The following is a 27,187-nucleotide window of genomic DNA, read 5'->3' as shown; positions in this document are numbered from 1 at the left end:
CCAAAATCAGTGGTATAATCAACAGTTTCAAGGTGTGTTGTTTTTTGTGTGTTTTTTTTAGATTGATTGGTTAAGCAAAGCCCCACTGAAGAGGTATCCTTTAAGCTCAGATTAAATGTGTGTGTGTGTGATAATGGTTCTTTTTTTTTTCCCATTATCATTTATCCCCTCTCTAGCCTCCTCCCTCCCTCTACTGCCCACGTGGTTGCCTCATAGATGGACTTGAAATCATAGTCAGACACTTAGGGAAGAAAAACATAAAATGTTTCTTTGTAGCATATAGCAATTTTTAAAACTTCTATTTTGTTCCTTTTTTTAGTTAGATATGTATGTGGAAAACAGATTTGAGCAGAATAACTGGATAAAATTTAACTAATATCAGAAAACATCTCTTTTCACAAGTGTCAAGTCATTCCTCAGCTTCAGCAATAGTTTACTTTTCGCTCACCTACACAAACATTTAAAATACATAGATAATAAATAAGGAAAATATTATTACAACAATTCTAAAACTAAGCCTCTTATGCAGCGGTTCTCAACCTGTGGGTTGCGACCATCAGAAAACACATATAGCATATCAGATATTTACATTACGATTCATAACAGGAGCAAAATTACAGTTATGAAGTAGCAACGAAAATAATTTTATGGTTGGGGATCACCACAACATGAGGAACTGTATTAAAGGGTCGCAGCATTAGGAAGGTTGAGAACCATGGCTATGTCACGCTTTTATTTTTTTAATATATTTTTTATTTCAGAGAGGAAGGGAGAGGGAGAGAGAGAGAGAAACATCAATGATGAGAGAGAATCATCAATTGGCTGCCTCCAACATGCCCCCTACTAGGGATCGAGCCTGCAACTCGGGCATGTGCCCTTCACCAGAATCTAACACAGTACCCTTATGTCCACAGGCCGACACTCTATCCAGTGAGCCAAACTGGCAAGGGCTGTCATACTTTTAAACATTAGTTTCATTTCTCACAGTATCCCTGAGGCAAGGAAAGGAAACTCAAAGCAGTGAAGTGAACGCACAAAGGCAGTGAGATCCTGCACACCTGGGTGGTTTGTGCTTCTCAGCATTAGCTTCATAGCTCATTTTAAATGCCACGTGGACTCATTATTTTTAATAGTTAATATTGTTCTTATTTATTGTTCATTCAGAATATTAATGTACATTAACAATTTAAAAGATTTCAATGAAAACAAAATTTTATTATCCTGTGTGGAGTTAATTCCTTCCTTAGAATTCCCAGGATATTTGGCTGCAGCTCTGTAACCCAAAGAAAATGTAGGTGCAGCTACCCAGTGAATCAGAACCATTACAACAATCACTTTTGATAATTTGGTTAGAGCAAAATGTTTGACCTCTAAGTAGAAAGTTGATTCTGTTTTGCAGTGGCTGTGTACATGAGTCTTAAGAGAATGAATTCACTTCATGTGGACATCCCCCTGCAAAATAAGCATTTGTTCCAAGAATGGGATTAAAATGTTTAATCCTTTAAACTTGATGAATATAGCAGTGAAGAAAAGAGATCATGTTTCCAAACAGAGCTAAACCACAAGTGAAAAAAACAAGGAGAATGTGCCAGACTGTCTTATGATCAAGTATTTATAGTAAAGCTATTAATGGAATGGTCATTACAGCGGAGTGGAGATCCTAAATATAAATGAAAATTCTGAAGTGCTAATCTTTAACAGTGAAAACTGCAGTGCTGTCCTAAAGGTGATAACAGAAGGTAAAAAGTCTTTGGTATGTGATCAAACTTATTCTATGCTAAAACTGAAATGTTCTTTTAAAACAATTGAGATACTGCCTACTAAAATGCATTGGTTTGTATGACTACTATTCCTATTATTTGTTGTATTATTTATTCTTATAACATGTTCATGTTTAATATTTACTAACTAAATAACATTTTTTTCAGCATAACTTTCACTGAATGTAGAAAGATGTTCTTTTGAGTGAGTGCTATAATCACTGAAAAAAACTCATAATTAAGTCTAAAATAGATGAAGATAAGCATTTCCAAAGTTACAATGGTACTGACCTACTTTTCTATGAAAGGTCGTTTTTCCTGAATAAGCTTTAAGTAAATGGTTACTCATGGAAGCTTCTAATTTTTATTGAATCTGGGCGGTTCAGAAATTTTTTTTAAGTTTATGAAAAATTTTTAAATGAATATCTTGTTTTCTAAATTTTGCATTTTATTCATTTATCAATCCTATCAGTTTTGTAGTTTTCTGAATTTCATGTATAATTTTAAGCAGTTGATCATCTGTTTGTACAACTAGAAAAATATTTTTAATTCATTCTGACTTTAAATTAAATCTGTAGGTGTTTCATATGGATAATTACACCAGTGATGAAGACTTAGACATGGACTTTGATACCCAGCTCATCATTCAACAGAGTTTACAGGATATTTGCAAGCCAGGGACTGCAGAGCAGGCACCTGAGAATGAGAGGTAATGGTATCTCATTACCAATGTAGCATAAGTACTCAGGAGTGGACACTAGTGTTTTGACAAAAACAGGAGAAAGGGTCAGAATCTAAAGAGCTGTATATATACTTAAAATATCTATGAGACTTGATGCCTGACAAAACAGGAAAAATTTAGACAGAATTTAGAACTGAATTAGGCAGTAAAGAAAACAGTTGGAGGTTAGCAGAAAACCAGGGTGAGGAGATGCAGACTGATAATCAGAAAGAAGAAACACATGAGAATATGAAAGGCTAGAGAATTCTTCTGCATCTTGTCTTTGGGGGGCTAAGGAAATACATAAATCCAACCAAGACCCATAGAAAATTATCTTCAACCTCCCTGGGTGGGTAGGGTAAAGTCCATGCTTTAATCTCAACTCAAAAGGAGGAATTATGTAAACTTAAATCCAGAAGAAGAGACTAACTCGTTCTAAAGGGTGTGGATTTAGAGTTCTGTTATGACAACACTAGAAAAGAACCCCATGGGTCCCTCAGCGGTGTAAGAAAATCTCCCTGGAAATGAGCTGACTGCAGCTGAGCCCACCTAGTCAAATGCTCTCTGGCTGACCAGCAACCTCAATTCCCTGAGTAGTCACTATTGTCTTTCAAGGGTGATAAACCCTGTTTGCTTCTGATGGTGACTCCCATGTACCTGCTGGAGTTAAAACTGGATAAATGTGTTTTAACCCCAAGAGATTTTATAATTAAATATAGGGATCTTGAAGTACATCAAAACTATAGTATTTTTTTAAAAAGTAACACACTCATCCTGGCCAGTGTGGCTCAGTTGGTTGGGCATCATCCCATACACCAGAAGGTTGCCCGTTCAATTCCTGGTCAAGGACACATGTCTGGGTTGCAGACTCAATTCCTGGTATGGGGCGTGCAGGAGGTGGCAAATCAATGTTGTGCTCTCACATCCATGTTTCCCTCCCTCCCTCTTCCTTTCTCTCTCTCAAAATCAATTAAGTCCACTGGTTGTGGCTCAGTGGTTGAGCATACACCCACAAACCAAGAGTTCACCAGTTTGATTCCTGATCAAGGGCACATGCCTGGGTTTCGGGCTCAATCCCCAATAGGGGGCGTGTAGGAGGCAGCCAATCAATGTCTCTCATCGATGTTTCTACTCTCTTAACCCTCTCCCTTCCTCTCTCTGAAATCAGTAAAAAAGCCCTGACCGGTTTGGCTCAGTGGATGGAGCGTCGGCTTGTGGACTGAAGGGTTCCAGGTTCAATTCCAGTCAAGGGCATGTACCTTGGTTGCGGGCATATCCCCAGTAGGAGGTGTGCAGCTGATTGATGTTTCTCTCTCATCCATGTTTCTAACTCTATCCCTCTCCCTTCCTCTCTGTAAAAAATCAATAAAATATATATTTTTAAAAATCAATAAAAAACATATTTAGCCCTCGCTGGTTTGGCTCACTGGATAGAGTGTCAGCCTGTGGACTGAAGGGTCACGGGTTCGATTCCGGTCAAGGACACATGGCTGCGGGCTCAACCCCCAGTTGGGGGCATGCAGGAGGCAGACCATCAATGATTCTCTCTCATCATTGATAATTCTATCTCTCTCTCCCTCTCCCTTCCTCTCTCTCTAAAAATAAAAATATTTTTAAAAAACATTTAAAAATCAACAAACAAATAAATAAATAAAAATTAAAAAGTAACACACTCATGGAGCCATACTGTTTTAAGCATTTCATAAATATTAACTCATTTAAATCCTAATTGTCATTACCTCTTGATGTGGTAGGTAATATAATTACCCCTACTTAGAGATAAGGAGACTAAGACTTACCCAAGGTCACAGAGCCAGTAAGTAAAGAGCCAGGCATCCTGGCTTCAGAGTCTGTGCTCTTTACCACACTATTCCTACACTTTTGTGTTAAATTTAGGAATAATCATTAAATAAAGTTTTGTAAAGAAATTGAGTTCATTAGATTATCTGTTATATTAATATTGTTATTAAATATGTTTAAGTTCATTGAGTAATTGACTTTTAAATCATGATTTTAGGTTGAAAGGTATGAGATTTTGATTAAGAGTGATAAAATGTTTCAGAGAAATTATAGTTGACTATAGTTATAAATTTCATTTATTAAACTTGAATATGATACTTAGGAAGGCTTGCTGATTTGGTCAGTCACTTGAAGGAATTAGGCAGCGGTTCTCAACCTGTGGGTCGTGACCCCTTTGGCGGTCTAACGACCCTTTCACAGGGGTCACCTAAGACCATCCTGCATATCAGATATTTACATTACGATTCATAACAGTAGCAACATTAGAGTTATGAAGTAGCAACGAAAATAATTTTATGGTTGGGTCACAACATGAGGAACTGTATTTAAAGGGCCAGAAGGTTGAGAACCACTGGAATTAGGAAACTATAATACATTTGAAATAATGCCCCCCCACCGAAAAAACGGTCCTCATCCTAATCCCCAGAACCTGTGAATATGTAACCTAACATGGCAATAGCGCAGCAATTTTCAACCGATGTACCGCAAGAATTTCATTTTATTTAAATATATTTTTATTGATTTCAGAGAGGAAGGAGAGGCAGAGAGAGAAACATCAGTGATGAGAGAGAACCATTGATTGGCTACCTTCTGCACGCCCCTCACTGGGGATCAAGCCTGCAAACTGGGCATGTGCCCTGACCGGGAATTGAACCAGGACCTCCTGGTTCACAGGTCAACGCTCAACTACTGAGCCATGCCAGACAGACTGCAAGAATTTTAAAAACATGCAACACTTGACTATTTAGTCTGGAGCACTCAACTCTTTTCCCTTACATTGTCAAATAAAAAAATGACAACAGCCAACACAACAATAGCTATCTGGTGTGAATGCCTGTCTTGAACCAGATATACAGGGTGTCCCCCCCAAAAATATATACACACTTTAACAGCTGATGGCTTAATTTTAAATGTATTTTAATAAACACTGCCTTTATAGTTATTCAAAATGTGTGTGTACATTTTTGGGGCACACCCTATATATGAGTCATATAATAGAGTTGCAGTTTTTGGTCATGTCACATAATAATGTTGCATCTGATTGGTTAATTCTTGGAATCAGAAATCCTTATATACAAGTATAGGCACCTAATTTTTTAAAGAGTCACTTTGGAGCAAAAAGGGTAGGTAATTACTACTACTACTATTAATTATTGTTTTGTAAATCAATCAAAATTATGCCTATTTTTTTGTCAGATTGGCAAAAAGTATATTTTTTGGTGTGCCACAGAATTTTAGTAATTAGTTTATGTGTGCTATGAGATGAAAAAGGTTAAAAGTCACTGCAATAGAGAATTAAGGCTGCAGATGGAGTTAAGATTGCTAGTCAATTGACTGGATTATCCAGATGGGCTCAGTGTAATCACAAGGATCCTTAGAAATGGAAGAGGAAGGCAGAGGAGAGACAACCTGAGAGATGGCAGGGTAGGTGGTGTGATCCCACAACAGTGCCTTTGAAGATGGAGGAAGGTGTCCATGATCCAAGAAACGTGGGAGACCTGTAGGAATTGGAGAAGACAAGCAGATTCTCCCCTGGAGCCTCCAGAAGTAGCACAATCCCACCAACAGCTCGGTTTTAGCCTAGTGAGACCCATTCCATACTTCTGAACTGAGGAACTATAATAAACTGTGTTATCTTAAGCTAGTTAAGTGTGTGGCAATTTCTTACAGCAGCCATAAAAAAACGAATACAATACTAAATCTCTAAGTACAGTTTTAAATGCTTAAGAGCATTTAATTGACCAAATTGTAAGTAGGACAGATTGTCTAAGGCAACGGTTCTCAACCTGTGGGTCACGACCATTGGAAAACACATATAGCATATCAGATATTTACATTATGATTCATAATAGTAGCAAAATTACAGTTATGAAGTAGCAATGAAAATAATTTTATGGTTGGGGGTCACCACAACATGAGGAACTGTATTAAAGGGTCACGGCATTAGGAAGGTTGAGAACCACTGGAAGGAAATTTATTCTCTTCAAGTTGGGTTCATTGAATAATCAAAGAAAATGGGAAGGTAGCAATCTCTATTTTCTAGGTTTAAAAATAATGTATTCATAAGTGACCTTTGAAACTTTATTTTTAAATATTTTAATAAAAATGTTAGTTTAGAAACTGCCAATAGTGTTTTCTTAGCCCAAATTCTGGCCATGGTTATTTTTTAAAACTTAAACCAGGATTATTTGTTATATTTTTAAATAATAATTTTGGCTAGAATCATTGACATTATAGAGTAGCCATTAAATTTTATCATGGGATAATGTGACATTTCAGTCCTAGCAGGTTTGATTCAGTTCAGAAAACACGATTAAGGGCTTGCTGTGATCCAGGCTCTGACACAGTCCTTGCCGTAAAAGGGAGGACACGTGGGAGAGGAGTTTCCCCAAACGCACATGTTGAGGTTCCCACTGCATTTTGAAAGTATTTCTATTAAGCCTCAGTCATTACCTCCCCTATGAGTTTATCACTGGTTAACTACTATTGCCTTTACTCTTTCCTTTTGTTTTATGTCAAATATCTTAGTGTTTTCCTAAGTTTTGGGAATTACATGTTTTTCTTTCCTATGCAGCTTCCATTCCTCTTTGAGCACTGACTGTAAGAAGATAGTGGAAACAATAGAGACAGTTAAGTACTCTTCCTATTCTATCCCCTTCAATTTGTGGTAAGAGGTGAAGACAACTGGCAGCATTCCCCTCTACATTCTGGAAGCCTAGAAGTGGTTTCTCCCAAATGCTGCACAACATGGGGTCCTCAGCTGACTGTCAAGAGTCTGATGTGGTCTTTCCCGGGAGAAAATACTTCAGAACAATTTAGCAAAGAGTCCAGGCTTCTTGGTGGACAGGGCTGTTTTTCTGATGTAACAAGGTGATGGGTATTCACAGGCCGTGGTGGATGGAATGATAGAGGAAGGGCCATACTGCCTGTTTGTCCTGTGCCATTTAAATCTGTCTTTCATAAAAGATGGTGATGAATCACTGAATTACGTTGTCTCATCTACTAACCCTGATGGTAGAATTCTGGAGCAGCATAGACTGCTCTGTATGTGTGCCAAATGTGAATCTGTTCTCATTTGACTTGTTAACAGGTGAGGAAGATGCATTGTTACACTTGACCAAGTACGGTTCTGCTTTTGATGAAGCAGATGAGATAGGCCGGCTTCCTCTGCATAAGGCTGCAGTGCAATTAAATACAAACATTTTGGAAATAACCCTGAAAGGTAAACTCCCTTTATAACTCCTCTGACACTTTTGAGAAATAAATGTCACATTTATTTTTATATCTTAACCTATGTGGTCTAATGGATTTATTTCAGCTTCAAAACCCAGTGTGTGGGAGCAAACCACCCACAATGGTGAAACACCACTTTTTTTGGCTGTCAGCAATTGCCTCTTAGAAAATGCCACTTTTCTGCTTCTCAATGGCTGCAATCCAAATGCCAAGAATTTTGAAGGCAATTCTCCTCTTCTTACAGGTAAAGTAACATCTTCTCTCTGGGGAAGAGTTTGTGGCTCTGAGTCTCCTGCATGCCCACAGGTGTCAAAGGCAGCTTTTTGTACATAGCTGCAGCTCCGTCACTTCATCCCAGCAGATCAGACATAGGTACCTGGCCCTCTGGAGCTCGCCACAGACTGGCCTGTGAGGTGGCCTGACGCAAAACCTCTGCCAGGTTAGGCACTGATCATTTTGCATGGTGCCTTAATTGAGCCAGTTAATTCTGGTGCAAGAAAGCAGAGCAGGAAGAAGCAGCCAGATAAAGTCAGATAAAGATGGCAGATTGAATACAAATGCCTAATTTAGCTCCCTCCTGAGTATCCACTAAAATTAAAGTTAAGTAATTGTTTTATGGGGATAAGATACAAAAGAATGGGAAGAACATGAGAGGAAACAACAAAACGTAATTTTTTAAAAACTAGAGAATGATTTGACCCAGTGATCCCATTTCTAGGAATATATCCCAAGAAACTGGAAACACCAATCAGAAAGGATATATGCACCCTTATGTTTATAGCAGCACAATTCAGCATAGCTAAGATTTGGAAACAGCCTCAGTGCCCATCAGCAGATGAGTGGATTAGAAAACTGTGGTACACCTACACGATGGAATACTATGCTGCTGTAAAAAGGAAGGAACTCCTACCATTTGCAACAGCTTGGATGGCACTGGAGAGCATTATGCTAAGTGAAATAAGTCAGAGAAAGATAAGTATCACATGATCTCACTCATTTGTGGATTATAATCAACAACATAAACTGATGAACAAAAACAGATCCAGAGACAGAGAAGCATCGAGTAGATGCTCAAACCCCAGAGGGAAGGTAGGGGAGGGTGGAGGTAAGAGGGAGAGATCAACCAGAGGACTTGTATGCACGCATATAAGCATAACCAATGGACGCAGACACCAGGGGGGTGAGGGCATGAACAGGAGAGGGGAGGGACAGTAGGGGGGGGGGGGGGGATAAGGACACATATGTAATACCTTAATCAATAAAGAAAAAATATATTTTTAAAAAAACTAGAGAATGAATAGTGACAAGAAAACCACATCTTAAATTGGGGGAAGAAAAAAAAAACACAATTTTATCAAATGACCTGAAAATTATTGGCAATAGTTACCTCATGGAGCATAGGGAAGAACAGGCAGCTAAAATAGGAGGATTGGCTCAGCGGATAGAGTGTCAGCCTGCGGACTGAAGGGTCCCGTGTTTGATTCTGGTCAAGGGCACTTACCTCAGTTGCAAGCTCGATCCCCGGTCCTGGTTGGGGTGCATGCAGGAGGCAGTTAATCCATGTGTCTCTATCAGCTCTCTGTCCCTCCCCCTCCCTTCCACTATCTCTAAAAATCAATGGAAAAAATAACCTCTAGTGGGAATTAACAAAAGAAAATAAATAAAGGAATCTTAGTTTTAAAAAATAAATAAAATAGGAGGATTGGTTTAAAACTATTAAGAAACAAGTAGTCTGATCTCTAGATCACTTCTCCCAATCCACCCTGCTGGGACAGATCCCCTACCCCCCACCCCAGCAAAATTGATTTATTCTCTGGATAGTTTAAACAGCCATTCTGCACTGGGGAATATTAGGCAAGGGTGGGAGTACTGGATTAAAAATACTGGAGGCATTAAGCAAATATGGCTGAGACCTCCCAGCCCTCATCCTAACCAGGATTCCATAAACTGGCAGCCAGAACTTTACCCTCCAAGAAGAGGTTTCTCTGAAGAATTTGATCACCAAAAAGAAAGAAAAATAGTGAAATTGGGAGTTCCCCAACAAATGGCCTAGGCATATCAACCTATAGTTAAGACCACAGTCCACAAGTCCCACCCAATGTTTAGAATTTTTAATCAGCTCTTTAGTCCCCAACTCTTAATCATGAGCAGAGAGCCAAGAACTATCTGAGGAAAGTCTTCAAGAAACAAATATAGCCTGGCTGACATGGCTCAGTGGTTGAGCATCCACCTAGGAACCAGGAGGTCAAGGTTCAATTCCAGGTCAAGCAAGGCACATGCCTGAGTTGTGGACTCGATCTCCAGTGTGGGGCATGCAGGCAGCAGCCAGTCAATGATACTCTCTCATCATTGATGTTTCTATCTCTCTCCCCCTCTTCCTTCCTCTCTGAAATCAATAAAAATATATTTTAAAAAAGAAATATAAGAAACTTCATGGAAATAGATTATTTAGGAATAATAAAACATAAGAGAAAATTATATTTTCCTCAGAGAAATTAATGAAATAATAGAAGCTACCAAAATAATTAAGGAACAAAACAAAAAACACGCTTGGAAATTAAAAATATGATAGCAGAAATAAAACTTAAAACAAATGCTGGGAGATGGAATTTAGGAAAGCTCCCAGATAAAAAGATAAGAAATGGGAAATAGGAAAGAAAAGGAAGTAAGAAAACTAGAAGGACGAATAATAAGAATAATAGGAATGCTAGAAGGAGAACAGGCAAGGTGGAAGCAGTACATCAACAATGGAATAAGTCAGGAAGATGATTTCCAAAACAAAGTACATGTGTTCCAGAATAAAAGGGCATACTAAGTGCCGGCTCAATTAATTAAAAATGACCCAGCACCCTTGGCACTCTATATTTCAGTCTTAGAGCAGTTAGAGCCTTTTCTATGGCACATTATTATGAGCAGAATTCATACTGATTCAGCATCTGGCACTAGCAAGAGTCCTCAGTCCATGCCAATATTTAGCAAATGGGTATGGAGATGAATAAATTAAGGTGTTTTAGAATCTTGAAGGGTTAAAGATTAACAGCATAAATGCAGAAAAGCCAGTTAGAGAATTTTAATTAACAAAATGTAACCTTAAAAATAATTGCCTAAATATTGCTGCTTTTGTTTTTCTACTTTTAGAACAGCTATAAGCACTTCTAGGACTATACTGAGTACTGACGTTCCAATTCTCTTAAAACTTAAAAATGATAAATGAAAAATTTGTGTCTGTTTTTCAGCCATATAAGCCACCAATAGACAATGAATAATTGGTCATGTCTTACAGGAAACAAATAGTCTATTGATATAAAACACTATTAATATTATTTTATATATACCTCATTTTATAATCTGTTTCCAAACACAAAATGCTGGCACATGTGGGTAGTTAGGAAGAGCTCCTCAGAAGCCTGAGGGGCACTCTGGCCTTAATTTCTTGTTGAACACATGCCTGCCTCCCTTCTAATTCCCTAGCTGTTCTACACGACTCCTACGACATGGCGTCCTTGCTGATCCGACACGGGGCGGATGTCAATTTGCAGTGTGCCAACGAGAGGACAGCTCTCCATGAAGCAGCCAGGCTGGGCAGACGGGACCTGGTGAAACTAATGCTGGTTTCTGGGGCTCACCCTGATCCACAGAGCTCCTACGGATTCACTCCTCTTGCACTTGCTGCCCAAAGTGGGCACACCGAGATCATGGAAATATTACTGCAGAAAGGCAAGGTTTTCTCTTTTTAATTAATTAATTACTTTTTAATCCTCACTAAGAAGGGGAAGGGAGGAAGGGGAGGAGGGGGAGAGAGAGAATAACATCAATGTGAGAGAGACACATCAATTGGTTGCCTCTCGCATGTGCCCCGATGGGGGTGGGGATCAAACCCACCTCATTCCAAATCACATTATGTTACTACCCTGCATTGCTTGAGTGGCAACATGACATCAAAGAAATGAGCCCTGGCCTGGCCTGCCTGGTCTAGCCAAACCTACTAGGGCAAAGCAAGATTTTCTTTTAAAAAATATATATTTTATTGATTTTTTTTACAGAGAGGAAGGGAGAGGGATAGAGAGTTAGAAACATTGATGAGAGAGAAACATCTATCAGCTGCCTCTTGCACACCTTCCAAAGGGGATGTGCCCAAAACCAAGGTACATGCCCTTGACTGGAATCGAACCTGGGACTCTTCAGTCCACAGGCCGTCACACTATCCACTGAGCCAAACCAGTTAGGGCAAAAGCAAGATTTTCTATACCATCAGTGGTTAGAGTGTCAGCCCTCAGACCGAAGGGTTGCAGGCTCATTCCCAGCCCCATGTGCGGGAGGCAACCGACTGTTATGTCTCTTTCACATCAGTGTTTCTCTGTGTCTCTTCTCCTCCTTCCCACTCTCTCTAAAATAATCAATGGAAAGAATATCCTTGGGTGGGGAGTAACAACAACAAAAAACATGCCATAGGTAAACTAGTAAGCATCCTCCTCCTCATGGAGAGCTTCAAAATAATAGTAGTTAACATTTTACTTAAGCCTAATATAAATCCTTGAAAGAAGGATACTAGTATGGTAAAATTAGCTACTGAAAATCCTAAAATAGCAGCATTGGATACTTTACACAAAAAGAGAACCTTTTCTATAGATCATTGATTAAAATATAAAGAAAGAAGAGTGCCAACAGATGTTAAATCTTTAACCCTTCAAAGAAACCAGCATTGGTTGACCTAAGTGAGGTGTGAGTGAGCATTCCCCTTAAATGACCCCCTTACAAAGTGATTTGCACCAAGTGACATAGCTAGTAAATGGCAGAATCAAGATTTGAACCCACATCTGCCTCATTCCAAATTGAGTTACTTTACTAATCTGCATTGCTTGAGTAGCAACATGGTATCAGAGAAATGGGCCCTGGCCTGGCCCCCCTGCACACAATCCTGACTACCCTGCTTACTAGCTGTGCATCTCTGGGGAACTCACTTTGCTTCAATGTGCCTCCACTTCTTTTCTTTAAAATGAAGATATTGGCATCTACTTCTTAGGATGTTGTGAACTTTAGAAATTGTTGTGCATATAAAGGAACCAGTACATAATGAAGACTCATTACATGGGAGTTTATTAGACATTTCTTCTTGCATTCTAGGAACAGGATCCTTGCTTGGGCAAGCACTATATTCTAATGACCATGGAGTCTGTCCTAAATTAAAGTCACTGCATGTTTTTTGTTGTTGTTACTCCCCCCACCCATTGATTATTTTAGAGAGAGTGGGAGGGAGGAGAAGAGACACAGAGAAACACCGATGTGAAAGAGACATAACAGTCGGTTGCCTCCCGCACATGGGGCTGGGAATGAGCCTGCAACCCTTCGGTCTGAGGGCTGACACTCTAACCACTGAGGAAAATCGGCTAGGGCAAAGTCACTGCATCTTTTTTTGGGAGCGGTGAATGTACCCAGAATGCTCTCCTCTCCTTTTGTCCATTCCAATGCTACTCTTTCTTTAAAGCCCATTTTACTGAGAGGTCTTCCACAGCTGACCCCAAACTCCTTTCTCCTTCCTTCATACCCTGGTTCTTCTCACAACCCCAGCCCTGAGATCTTCTGGAGAGCATTTTGCCTGTACCTACACAGGCACACCTTGTTTTATTGCACTTCACTATGTTGTGCTTCATCAGTGTTATGTTTTTTACAAATTGAAGACAAGACCTTCCACCAGCAAAAAAATTACGATTAGCTTTATTTCCATACTCCCTATAATGTGGTGGTCTGGGACCAAACCCACAATATCTCTGAGATATGCCTGCACTCTTTTATTACCCACACCACTCACATGACACTTCCCATACAGGGAGCTACAGTTTGTCCTTTCCACTATCAGTAATCTGAAACTTCAACTAAAAATAATTATAATGTCTCTTACTATGAACAGCTCTCTAAGTACAAAACAGAAAAAGGCCCCTTTCCAGCATAGCATCTATAGATGGCATAGTTCAACAGAAGTGTTAGTACATCCTATGTACGTGTGCTTTGAGTTAGGTGGGCTTTTGTAAACTGGTCTGGAAATAAAACAACCTTTTATAAAATTATTTCTCCTGGAATTACCAAGTTAAAAAAAAATTCTAAAATTACTCTGCAAGCCAACCTACTTATAGAGATTACACAATTCCCCCCTCCCCAACTAGATTATAAACTGCCTGAGCAGGAGGTACATTTATTTCATTGATTCTTAGTGCTTTGCTAACGTGGCTGTTCAATAACTGCTTTTTGGTAGTGGTAATATGTTTTTAAGAATGCTTAATCAATACAGTGGAAAAGACTTTAAGCATAACAAGAATCTTTCTCCTCTTAGGAGCTAATGCTCGTGGCCAGGCCTCGGATTCTTCTTCCATCTTACTTGAAGCCGCTAGTGGAGGAAATCCAGACTCCCTGACTCTCTTGCTAGAGTATGGAGCTGATGCCAATGTCCCTAAGAATTCAGGCCACCTACCCATTCATGTGGCAGCCGACAGAGGCCACTTGTTGTAAGTTCAATTACATTATTGAAAATAATAGAAATAAGTAATAGCTACTTTTTTGGAGCAGCTTCTGGGAACCTTATATTCTTCATCTCTGATCCTGCAACTCCAATATCCCTTTTATTAATTTTTAATTGATTTTGAGAGAGAGGGGGTGGGAGAGAGGAAGAGAGGGAGAAGCATCAATTTCTTATTCTACTCATTTATACATTCATTGGTTGATTATTGTATGTGCCCTTATTGGGGATCGAACCCACAACCTTAGTGTATTGGGATGATGCTCTAACCAGCTGAGCTACTTGGCCAGGGCTCCAATACCCCTTTTTAAAGATAAACTCTTGACCTAGAAAGTGGTGAAGTCAGGCACATTCTGTAGCCACTGAAAAGACATAAAACTATTTTTTAAATATATTTTATTGATTTTTTACAGAGAGGAAGGGAGAGGGATAGACAAGTTAAAAACATCGATGAGAGAGAAACATCGATCAGCCGCCTCCTGCACGCCCCGCACCGGGGATGTGCCCGCAACCAAGGTACATGCCCTTGACCAGAATCGAACCTGGGACACTTCAGTCTGCAAGCCGACGCTCTATCCACTGAGCCAAACCGGTCAGGGCGACATAAAACTATTTTATTATCAGGTCTTTAAGGAATATGAGGAGCCTCAAGTCTCATTGCCTGGGCTAATTTTGAGTTTGTAATCTAGACAGTAGTTTCATTTAGCTTTACTTGGTATCTGACCTTTTAGTATTGGGAACTATGCTTTTTTGGTTGGGGGTTCTAAATACCACCTAATATTAATAACATCCAGTGCTAGTATAAAACCATCATAAACATGTTAATGCTGCATCTTTTTTTTTAATACTGCATCTTTTTTAGGGAGAGGGAGAGAGAGAAATGTGAATTTGTTGTTCCACTTATTTATGCATTCATTGGTTAATTCTTGTATGTGCCCTGACTAGGGATTGAACCCGCAACCTTGGCGTATTGGGATGATGCTCTTACCAACTGAGCTACCCAGCCAGGACAATGCTGCATCTTTTAAAAAAATTTTTTTTCTTTTTTATGCACTTTGAAATTTTTTTCAGAGCTCTAAAGATTTTGATTCCAGTTACGGATTTTGCTGCAATTAAGCGGAGTGGCATCAGTCCAGTTCACTGTGCAGCAGCAGGAGCACACCCTGAATGCCTTGAACTTCTCATCCAGGCTGGATTTGATGTAAATTTCATGCTAGATCAGAGAATTCGCAAACACTATGATGACCAGAGGAAGTCAGCTTTGTATTTTGCTGTATCAAATGGTGACCTCTCTTCAGTTAAGCTGCTTCTGAGTGCTGGAGCCCTGCCTAACCAAGACCCAGTTAACTGCCTCCAGATAGCCCTAAGGATGGGCAACTATGAGCTGATAAGTCTGCTGCTACGGCATGGGGCCAACGTAAATTACTTCTGCAAAGTCAACCCGTTACACTTCCCATCAGCACTGCAATACACCCTCAAAGATGAAGTCATGCTCAGGATGCTGTTGAATTATGGATATGACACAGAACGATGCTTTGATTGTCCTCATGGAGACAAAGTTCATCGTATCTATGATTTTGAGGGCTGGACATCTACAGTTATCAAAGATACTCTGGTGAGTCCACAGTATTGGCTGTATCACCTTATATTGTCATTATCAGTGGCCCTGAAATAGCACTAGGGAAGACTCCATTCATCCTCTCCAGAGCTCATTGTTGGATTTTAAATGGGAAAAACACAATAGTAGAAAGATGTAAAAGGTGCAGAAACAGAACAACAAAAACCACGGTAATTTAACTCAACTTAGGGAGTTTCACAAATGAAGCAACATCTGAGCAATGTTTTCAAGAATGAAGGTGGTCTTGTATCCATGATGCTTTTTCTTTGAATAAGTTCTCTAAGCTAAAATGCTTCTGGGTTCCCAATACCTGCACCCCTAAGTTTCTGGCTCTTTTAGCACTAACATCTGATTAAATGGTTTTCTTTAGTCACCTTTTCGATGAAAAAAAAACCAGAATCACAATAATGGGTCACGCCCTCCCTGAGGCATTTTTCTCTTGGTTTTCACCACACCAGACTTCCCCTCTCCCCAACTTGAGTTCTTCCCACTTTTCACACAGCTGCCGCCCTCAGGTCCCATTTCAAACATTACTTCTTCAAATAGGCCCTTGTCCAAGTTCCCTTCCCTAATCACTCTCTTGTAACAGTTTATTTCTTTGATAGCACTTATCATTCCTGAATTTTTTTAAATTTTACTGATTATGTCTCCCCCACAAATACATGAAAGTAAGCTCTTGTTCACCACTTTCCTCAACTTACGGATCTGTGCTTAGCACACAGTAGATGCACTATAGACACTTGAATTCAGTAACATCTAAAAATAAGTGAGCGAAGAAAGTACTTCGAATCAATTCTGAAAAGTAAAAAGCAAAATATTGTATGATTTATTTTTTAGGTTATGATTAATTTAGGATTTGATATTTAGGCATATATCTTATATTATTTTCTGACTTTTCACATAGTGTTACTTGACTTCTTACATGGATATCTGTAAGACCATGTGAATTACTTGAAGATAGAAACTATCAGATCCCTCAAGTAACAGGGTGGGAGTAGGTTATAAATGATAAAAAACCAAAATTAACAGTGGCTCTAATAAGATGGCCCATTCCTCTCAAATAAATAAAGGCCAGGAAGTAAACAGCCTTCTAATTGGACAGCTCCACAAATTCACAAGAGAAACCTGCATCCACATTCCAGTCACCAGGAAGGCAGGTAGAGGAAGCAGCACACACCTTGCTCTTCTTTAAGAGCATCCTGGGGGTTGCTCACACTTCCATTTACATCTCATTGGCTAGAACCCAGGTGGCCACATCTCAGCACAAGTGAAAGACAGCCTTTACTCGTGGCCAACCAAAGGGGATAACAGATACTATATACTACTAATAGTCTCTTTCACACCTCCATTACATCTCACATAGCTCTGAATTCATAGTAGTAAATATTTTTCCAAATATTAGAGCTAAGAAATAGATTTTCTTGCTCAGCACCTTGGTTTATAAATGAGAAACTTGAGACCTTGCATTCTGAGTTTACTGCTCTTTTGATTACTATGCTAAATAATAAATACTTAGTTTTCATAGTTCTGATTTTCTTCCTCAGTTCTGCGAAGTAATAACTTTGTCATGGCTGCAACATCTCTCTGGAAAGGTTGTTCGAATAATGCTTGATTATGTTGATCAAGTTCGGATATGTTCTAAGTTGAAAGCTGTGCTCCAGAAACAGAGGCTCTGGTCAGAAATCCATAATATTTTGAGTGAGTATCATTCTTGCAGAAGATTCTTATCAAAAATACTAATTGAATTCTTGTTTATAAAACATTCATCTCTTCATTAAAAACTTGACCTAACAAAACCAAGAAAAATACTACTCCTATCTTTAAAATGTTAGTTTGTAAATATATTTAATTTGCACTATTATATCGGTAGGTAAAATTTTTATCCTAATCCTATGTAACAGTGTAGAAAGAGGAATTAAAAAGTATGAAATGGCAATAAAAACATAGTTGAGAAAAGATATCAAATGACCTTTTCAAACCAAATTCTGTCACAGTGGAACCAAGTCAAATTAGAATTTCATTTAATTTCCTCCTGAGTTTTTAGCCTGATCTTGAGGGCCAGGACTGGGTAGAGATGGCAGATTTAAGAACTTCAGATCTCACAGGCCAGACCCACAACAGTTGCCGGTCCTTGGACTCTAACGTGACATGATTCTGAAATCATTCTCTACAAGGGTTGAGTGAGAAGTAAAAAGCTGTTTCCCTATTAAATTCCCATTTTGTCACAGGAAATGAAAATCCTGATGGCTTAAGCATAATAAAATACATTTGCTAACTAAACCCTAGTCACTTAAAAAAAAAATCAATTCTTTTTCCTTTTGGATAACCTGCCTGTCTCTCTCATTTTAGCAAACCCTCGTTCCCTAAAACATCTGTGCCGCCTAAAGATCCGGAAGTGTATGGGACGTCTGCATTTGCGCTGCCCTGTCTTCATGTCATTTCTTCCATTACCCAATCGTCTAAAAGCATATGTCCTTTACAAAGAATATGACCTTTATGGAGAAGGAATTTTCACAGGAACTTGGTAATCAAACTGTTCTGGTTGAAAAGGTATAGTTCTTTAGCTGTATTCCTTAAAATGTGACTTGTTATACAATTCCTATTTCTCACTTTACCTAGCAACTAAAACCTTAATTCAGTCTACATTCTTTAAAGTTGCTCTGAACATAACCTTTCAATATATCAATGGCTAGCATTCTGAAAAGCAGTTTAAAAAAACCAAACAGTAAAAATTTCAATTAACTGAAATAGATCAATTCTAACAAAATATTGATCTTATATTAAGTGTATGAATGCATATTTCTACATGCTCAATAGATGCTACCTCTGACAATGCAAGATTATTAATAGCAATCCTTTTTATAGAGAAGTACATATATAAAATGTGATTGCATTGAATCAATATTGACTCCAGCACATGACCCAAGGCCAGTTTAGTGTCTGTTTACTTGCAGAGTCCAGTATAGAGATGAGGTGGGTTAATTAAAATAGAATCTTGCAATTAAAATAGAAAATTGCAATTTCATTGTTAATGGGAAATAATGCATCCCTTTCCACAAAACCCTGGTCAAGGGATATCATTTAATGTGATCCCTGGAATAGAAATTACAAGTGTTTTCAAATGGATGATGGCTTATAATTTCCATATTGAGCCTACTAGACCAGTACTAGACACAAGGAGGAGCTCACTGGTAGAAGTAGTTACAAGATTTTAGTTTAAATTTTTATTTCTATATAGTCTATGCTGTATGTTAAGTACAGGTTCCTATGTGTGGAAAGTGAGAAAGGAAATAGAAGACATTCATTCAGCCACAGCTGTGTAGCATTTAGATGGCATATCAACAGGAAGCACAGAGAGGTAGGATGGTATAGTCTTCTTTTCACCATAGGCCCAATCAGCTATGGCCTGATGTTTACATGTTTAGTCTTAGCATACTTTCTTAGCATAATACATTCTATCTTAGGTGAACTGAAGTTATATTTCTTTCTCATGTGAGGATTCATGGCTATATAGACTATTTGAGTAAGCACAGACTTAATTTTTTTTTAATAATACAGTTTCTCAAAAATAGCTGGCATAAATATTTTATTATTTTAAATCAAATTGTATTATCTTACCTAATAGACAAACATGGTAATTGACCATACCTTCGCTACACCTCCCATTGGCCAATCAGCGAGATATGCAAATTAACTGCCAACAAAGATGGCGGCCGGCAGCCACGGAGCTGGAACAAGCAGGAGGCTTGCTTGCTCCAGTGATGGAGGAAGCCAAGGTTCCCCGCCTGCCACTGCCGGCTCTAAGCTACACTCAAAGCAACAAAGTTTCAATTATAGAAGGTAAATAAGCCCCAGATACCTGCTTTCAGCCGGCCATGGCCACTGAGCTGGAGCCTTGGGTTGCCCCTGGTGATGGAGGAAGCCAAGCCTTGGCCGGCTCTGAGCTCCACTCCAGGCTACAAAGTTTCAATTATAGAAGGTAAATAAATCCCAGGAAAAAAAGAGAAAAAAAGGAGAGGCTGGGAGCTTCTGTCACTGGGGAGGCTTGGCCAGCCTGAAAACAGCCATCAGCCCCGCACCCAGGCTGGCCAGGCACCCCAGTGGGGACCCACACCCTGAAGGGCGAACCAGCCGGCCCCCACCCATGCACCAGGCCTCCATCTTATATAGTAAAAGGGTAATACGCAAACTGACCCTAACAGCAGAAAGACTGGGAATGACTGGTCACTATGACACACACTGACCACCAGGGGGCAGACGCTGCCTCTTGGTGGTCAGTGTGCTCCCACAGGGGGAGCTCTGCTCAACCACAAGCCAGGCTGATGGCTACCAGTACAGCGGTGGTGGTGGGAGCCTCTCCCGCCTCCTCAGCAGCGCTAAGGATGTCAGACTGCAGCTTAGGCCTACTCTCCACTGGCAAATGGACATCCCCCAAGGGCTCCTGGGCTGCCAGAGGGATGTCTGATTGGCAGCTTAGGCCCAATCCCCCGGGGAGCAGGCCTAAGGCAGCAGGTGGTCATCCCCAGAGGGGTCCCAGACTGCGAGAGGGCACAGGCCGGGCTGAGGGACAGCCTCCTCCCACCGTGCACAAATTTTTGTGCACTGGGCCTCTAGTCTGCTTATAAGTGACTGGTGAATTATATGTATGTCAATATACAAATACGAGAGGCCCAGTGCACAAAATTCATGCATTGGTATTGTCCCTAGGCCTGGCAGCTGGGGCCTTCCTTTGTTCCATGCCACCCCTTGGTGGTCAGTGAATGTCATAGCGAGTGACTGAATTCCTGGTCTCCTAGTTGAACTCCCGCAGGGACACTTTGCACATTAGTTATATATATATATATATATATATATTAGAGGCCCGGTGCACAAAAATTTGTGCACTGGCGGGGGGGCGTGTCCCTCAGCCTGGCCTGCGCCCATTTGCAGTCCAGGACCCTTAGGGGGAATGTCCACCTGTTCACCTGTTGACTTAGGCCCACTCCCCGGGGGATCAGGCCTAAGCTTGCAGTCAGACATCCTTCTGGCAGCCAGGGAGCCCTCGGGAGATGTCCGACTAAAGGCTTGGGCCCCCAAGGGATCGGGCCTAAACCGTTAGTTGGACATTCTTAGTGCTGCCACGGAGGTGGGAGAGGCTCCTGCCACCACCTCTGCGCTGGCCAACCATAAGCCAGCTTCTGGCTGAGTGGCACTCCCCATATGGAAGTGCACTGACCACCAGGGGGCAGCTCCTGCACTGAGTGTCTGCCCCCTGGTGGCCAGTGCGCATCATAGCAACCGGCCATTCTGCCGTTCAGTCAATTTGCATATTAGCCTTTTATTATTATTATATAGGATGTCCCTATTTCCCCCCTTTTGCCCCCTCTACCCGGCTCTTGCCCCCCACTTCTCTCTGGCCATCACCATACTGTTGTCTGTGTCCATGGGTTGTGCATATATTTTCTTTGGCTAATCCCTTCTTTAAATTCACTTCTTTAAATTTTTATTTTCAGATAAGTGCTTATAACTGCACTATTATATATTTTCTATTATATCATTTAGAATTAAGATATTTTTTAATTGAACCCTTGTAAATTTTAGCACAATTTAACAAATTATGCTAGAAGCAGTTAGGAGATTTTTCATGTAATGCAGATACATTTCAATTAATATTTTAATTTTTAAATATTTTAATTTCAAATAATCTCATACATGTAAAAAAAAACCTATAAAATACTACAGCATATTATATGTACCCTTCACCCAATTTCTTAGGTGTTAATAATTTAAACATAACCATTATACAACTAACAAAATTTGGAATATATTTTTCTTATAATCTCTTTAATGTTACTTAATCCATTTACTTTGTTTTTGTTAATCTTCACCCAAGGACATTTTTCCATTGAATTTTAGAGAGAGTGAAGGGAAAGGGAGTGACACATTGATTGGTTGCCTCCTGCACATGCTCTGATAGGGACTGGGGATCAAGCCAGAAACTGACGTAGGTACATGCCCTTGACTGGAATCGAACCTGGGACCCTTCAGTCCACGGGCTAATGCTCTATCCACTGAGCAAAACAGGCTGCAGCTTAATTCATTTACTTTTAATCTATATGTGTCTTTATATTTAAAGTGGGTTTCGTTTTTGATTCACCCTCATAATCTGTCTTTTAATTGGTGCATTTATGCCACTGACTTTCAGAGTGCTTACTGATAAGAGTTACTGCCATATCTGGCGGCTTCTGGGGCTTCCAGGGCCCGCCAGTGGCCCGGGACCAAATTGGGTCCCGGGCAGCAGGCTGGCAGCTCCTGGGGCTTGCGGGGCCGGCGTGCCTGAGGCCCAGGATCGGATCCGGTCCCGGGCAGCAGGCAAGCGGCTTCTGGCATCGCCCACGGGGACCTGGATGGAGGCTGGCGCTGGCGGCTCATGCTGTCCCGCCCTGCCTGCAGTATGCAAATTAGCCACCATCTTTGCTGGCAGTTAATTTGCTTATCTCGCTGATTAGCCAATGGGAAGCGTAGCGAAGGTACGGTCAATTTCCATGTTTGGCTATTATTAGATAGGATAGATATTTAAGAGATACATACACTTATATCATAATTCTAAAGTTAATTCCATCCATCCCCCTGGACTTTCTAATAGTGTATATACATTTTATAAAATTCAAAACAAGAACAGAAACTCCCAGTAGCAGAAAAGAACTTGGTAAATGCTAAAGGAAACTCTAAAGAGTACATGGGATGAATATGCAATAATATTACAACTAAAGGCCCAAAACACTTAAGCTGGTGTACACTATAACCTGCCTCTATAAACAATAGGAATTTCTTTGAACAGAACCACACATAGAAAGTATACATAGTCACACTGTCGTAACATGTCCAGGGTAGCTACTAAGAAGTCTCTTTATTTTTCTAAAGATAAACAAGTCACTAGTGAAGAATTAGTATTACTTTTCAATGAGTGACAATTTTTTTTTTTTTTTCATTTTAGCTGTTAGGGAATTGCAGTGGGGCTAGATGTAAAGCATCATTTGAAATTACTCGGAGAAATAAAATTCAGAACATGTCAAATATTTCGTACAAAAATGATGGTACAAAAATTATGGACTTTATTATACATTAAAAATCTCCTAACAGCATAGTTCCTGAAGCCTTGTCAGAGAATATCTGTTTTGACAAAATGAAAAAGTAACTTCTCCACCCCACATGTATACCACAATTACATTGAGTTCTTCAAATCCAATTCTAAAGGAAAATGTAGCATGAATTCAGTGCTGCATGATTAATAGCATCAGTGAAATAAGAATTAATCAATTCAGTTACACTACAAATATATAAAACAGTTTTACATATTAGTTATAATTTTATCTCATGTTAATGAGTTTAAAAACTTGGTTCTTATATTAACTGAATTACATATGAGTACAGCCACAAGAGATTGGTTAAAAAGTATAATATAGTTCCAGTTTCAAATTTTTATATATTACTTCTTAATGTAGAAGAAGAAAATCTCATGAAAGAAGAGAAAACCAAACTTGCAAGTAATAAAATGAAAGTCTTGCTACAGTCAGTGTGTTTGAAAATTTAAAGTACAGTTTGAATGCTAGGAGGTTGTTGTCAAAACCAATGTTAATATTTTCACTCTATTAATTCAGGTGGCAGAAGGTTTTATATAATACATGGGTTCTTAGGGTCTGTCAGCATTTATAAGATTTAAATTTTAAATACTTCAAGTTCCTATATATAAGTCAAAATTAACTCTGATGCCTTTACCACTCACGATTATATGTTACATAGAATATTATGCACAAGCATAAAGGTAAAATAAATCTACCTAGACTGTAGAGGCTGAGAATTCTTTTGAAATTAATCACAAAGTAATCATTGTAGACATGGCAAAAACTAAAATGGCTTTGGGGATTCTGTTTAAGGTAATAGTTTCAGTCCCTTATTAGCAAGTTTTGAACATTTTAAAAGGGAGAAGGAATAACTTGTTTCCTATTTATTGACTTCATTACTATTGGTACAAAAGGATTATTCATATAGGTAGCAGAATACATAGCAAAATTAGGTAGACTTAATTTTTTTCCTTTTAAAGAATGTTTGACTAATTTCTTAAAAAGAAGAAAAAACACAAAACATTAAGTATAAGTTTGAATCTGAGTAAGAAATCCCAAAATCTAATTCAATTAACACCAAAGCATCCCAAACCTACAAGGGATTTCAAAGGGTAACAAAGATAAATTTTAACATTACGCAGAAACCCTTGGGCAGCCTTCTTTAATCAAAAAGTTTATTAAAGTTGATGCTTAAATATCAGCAGTAGTGGAATAGTTCATACAGTCCTAGTAATGGAATAGAAAGTGAATCATCTAAAATTGTTAAACCCACACATAACTTCTGTTGGGCGTTGGAATGTGCTTTAGTCTGACTTATGGACAGGTTGTGATTGTGGAAATTCCTATCAAAATGTAACTTAAAAGGAACTATAAGTCTGTCCAGCATCCCTATGCCTTCCAGTACCCTTAACTCTACCCCAATGACCAGAGTGCTAACAAAGGTCAGCATGTCGCTACCAGGTAAAACACTAGCCTAGTAAAACTGCCTCCTAATGCTGACCAATCCCCTTGTTGGGTAACAAAGTTCATCTGAGCTAAGTGAGTTGACAACTTCGTAGTATAAACAAAAGACTTAAACAGAATGCTTACTAATTCTCAAAAAGGTCCCAAAAGCATGACTTGCAAGACTAATCAAGTGCTGACCACAGAAGAAAGTTTACCTTCTATAAAAGAACAATACACAAGCTATTGTGAAAGCATTTTTTTTAGTAAGCACAAAAAAAAAACTTTTTTCAAAAAGTAACCCATAAATTTCTACTTTTTTATTTTTTACTAAATGTTTTGGTAACATAAGGCTTCACAATGATTGTCAAGTAATCATTATTCCCATTTGGCACATGGATAAAAGAGTATCATGATCTTATATATAAACACCTATCCCATTCGTACAGAAAACAGTTTACATAAAGTGTGAACAGTCACACTATATTGTGAGAACTAAATAAATGCCATTTCTAATTCAGAACTAAAGATTAACTGTACATAAAAAACAAAAGGCTTTTTTCCCTTGTAAAATTAGTCTTACCTGGCCGGTGTGGCTCAGTGCTTGAGCGTCGACCAGGAACCAAGAGGTCACTGGTTCAATCCCCCCCTCCCCCCAAATCAGGGCACATGCCCAAGTTGCAGGCTCGATTCCCAGTAAGAAGCATGCAGGAGGCAGCCAATCAATGAAGTTTCTCTCATTTATGTTTCTATTTCTCTATCCCTCTCCTTCCTCTTGCTCTAAAAAAATCAACTAAAAATAAATAAAAATTTAAAAAAATTAAAATTAGTCTTAGTGGCTGATCTCTTGAAAATTTTAAATGTATAACTGTAAAATAGTTCATTCAATATAACTTGTCTACATATACCTTTACATATGAAACACAGGAACATAATTTCTATCAGCAATGTTAAAAATCTGAGTAAAGAAAAAAATCAGTTGTTGACATAGAAGTAGGCAGTAGAGAAATGTCATTTTAACCTTAACACCATGCTAAAATCCTTCCTTGGTCAACCCTCCTACTCCAAGCATTCAATTCCTTTTCAGTCTTTCATGGAATGAGATATTTCACTCATTTGAAGAATATACGTATTTACAATAATTAGTGCAACTTATCCTATTCTCATATATTAGTTATTTGCCTTTGTGGATATAAAGCAGTGATCAGTATGTTATCAAAACATGGGATTATGAAAATACTATGGGTATCAATCTGAAATTTAGAAGACTACATTTTCTAAGTTAATCTCTGGGAATTTTTACTTTAAGCAGAAAACATAATTGTTATAGAACTTCTTTTGAAATGTCACTTGATTTTCAATAAAAAGTATCTCACTCAATGCAGAAAATACAATGTATTATCCTTTAACAATATCTTTACATGTTAAATCCTAATCTAAAATGTACTTCAACAACAACAAAAATCCCTTTTTATAAATTCCAAAATCTTATTTTAACCATTACTGCTCTGCAGCAATAATTCAAGTACCAACCTGAGAACTAAGACTGTGATAATAAAATGCCCCGGGCTGTAACAGTAATTGAACTGACACTTAAGCTTCTTTCCCAATGGCACTGGGTGTAGTACATCAGAGAAATGTGAGCAATCCAAGAAAGTGCCCTGCATCAACAGTAGTACCACCTGCCACAATTTAAAACCTTAAGTCTAAAATGTCTTTTCTAATTATTTTATAAAAGTTCTATTGCACATTTAATATTGTTAAAATATTTGCAAACTTGTAGAATTCTCTGTATAAAGAGTGTTGAACCTATTCAGTCAAAAGCTTCCTCACTACCAACAGAATTATCTTTTTTTTTTTTTTTTTGGATTTTCAGAGTACTTTTATTAAAGCTGGGGACAGTGAAACAGGAAGGGCTTAGGACAGAAGAGGTAACAGGGAAGCCTCGGCAGGGCTGTGTAGACTCACTGAGAAATAAAAGTCACAGTGAAAGAAGTGAGCCCAGGTGGGGCTGTCAGCTCACTGGAAAGTCAGAGAAAGGGGGACCTTGGAGACAGGTTCAGGGGTTAGCCTGGGATGCCACTGCCCATACTCCCAGGTTGCAAGTCTCGTGGGGTTCCTTAGAGTTTAGGAAATGTGTGCCTGTGGGGGAACAAGAGGGTTCAGAAGGGAAAGGTGCAGCAGTGGTCCTGGGAGGGAGAGCATGCCACCAACAAAATGTTCTTAATGAAAGAGGGGGAGTGTAACCATGAGTATCTGAAGCTGAAGAAAAAAAGATTTCTTACGGTCATAGCCAGTTACAATAAATTCACAATTTAAAGGGGAAAAGGCTTGAGCAAGTGTAATTCCTCAGCAATCTACTTTAGGGAGATGAACAGGTTTCTTTTAGACATATGGAATTTGATGTTACTGCATAGCATATTATTTTTGAGGAAAAGAAATCAATGCAAACCTAAGTCATCAAGGTCAACTTATTTTTTTAAATGAAGTTAAAACAAACAAGCCAATATAAACTTTAGTCTCCTCCATGATATTTCAACATAGTTGTTACCTTGAGTCATTTCACCACAGAAATTGTCAATAAATTTGAAGGGGAGAATTATCAACCAAAAGCAAGGATAAGTTTATGCTTCTGACTCTCTCTTCTTTCCTTCTTCTCCCAAATCACTCTCTTCTGACTGGCTACTGCTAAGGACAACAAACTGCCCCTCACTACTGGCTTGGTTTGGTCTACTGGAAGCAGCTATCAACCGACTTTGTTCTTCTAAGTCCTAGTGG

General features: G+C 39.0%; 2 protein-coding genes across 4 annotated transcripts in view; one reads left to right on the top strand and one right to left on the bottom strand.

Moving 5' to 3' along the window:
* Positions 1–1,686: 1,686 nt before the first annotated feature.
* On the top strand, positions 1,687–27,187 carry ASB14 (ankyrin repeat and SOCS box containing 14). 2 transcript variants are annotated; one of them, XM_070390819.1, is made up of 11 exons: positions 1,687–1,753; positions 2,339–2,469; positions 7,076–7,121; positions 7,582–7,723; positions 7,820–7,978; positions 11,206–11,451; positions 14,063–14,234; positions 15,317–15,860; positions 17,408–17,561; positions 18,213–18,413; positions 27,103–27,187. In XM_070390819.1, exons 2-10 carry the CDS (start codon positions 2,348–2,350, stop codon positions 18,389–18,391), a joined length of 1,764 nt encoding a protein of 587 aa, XP_070246920.1. In that variant the 5' UTR covers positions 1,687–1,753; positions 2,339–2,347; the 3' UTR covers positions 18,392–18,413; positions 27,103–27,187. The 2 variants fall into 2 exon arrangements, with proteins under 2 accessions (XP_070246920.1, XP_070246919.1); XM_070390818.1 differs by lacking the exons at positions 1,687–1,753; positions 2,339–2,469; positions 7,076–7,121; positions 7,582–7,723; positions 27,103–27,187 and adding an exon at positions 19,489–19,837 and having other exon boundaries at positions 7,899–7,978.
* APPL1 (adaptor protein, phosphotyrosine interacting with PH domain and leucine zipper 1) overlaps positions 22,935–27,187 on the bottom strand; it is a 34,391-nt gene continuing 30,138 nt past the window's right edge. For both annotated transcript variants that reach the window (XM_070390817.1, XM_070390816.1), the window contains one exon: positions 22,935–27,180. In XM_070390817.1, the coding sequence (XP_070246918.1) occupies positions 27,034–27,180 (147 nt within the window). In that variant the 3' untranslated portion in view covers positions 22,935–27,033. The remainder of the gene's footprint in view (positions 27,181–27,187) is intronic.

The sequence above is a fragment of the Myotis yumanensis genome, unplaced genomic scaffold (genome assembly GCF_028538775.1).
Source record: "Myotis yumanensis isolate MYYU_CA2020_CCGP unplaced genomic scaffold, mMyoYum1.0.hap1 SCAF_14, whole genome shotgun sequence".
Classification (NCBI taxonomy): Eukaryota; Metazoa; Chordata; class Mammalia; order Chiroptera; family Vespertilionidae; genus Myotis; species Myotis yumanensis.
Note: the sequence above shows the minus strand (reverse complement) of the source record. Positions and strands in the feature narration are given on the sequence as shown.

Excerpts from the sequence above, each read along its gene's own strand:
- ASB14 (XM_070390819.1), top strand. The coding sequence starts at position 2,348 with ATGGATAATTACACCAGTGATGAAGACTTAGACATGGACTTTGATACC. Across the intron at positions 11,452-14,062 it reads GGAAATATTACTGCAGAAAG|GAGCTAATGCTCGTGGCCAG; the intron begins GCAAGGTTTTCT and ends TTCTCCTCTTAG. Across the intron at positions 14,235-15,316 it reads GCCGACAGAGGCCACTTGTT|AGCTCTAAAGATTTTGATTC; the intron begins GTAAGTTCAATT and ends AATTTTTTTCAG.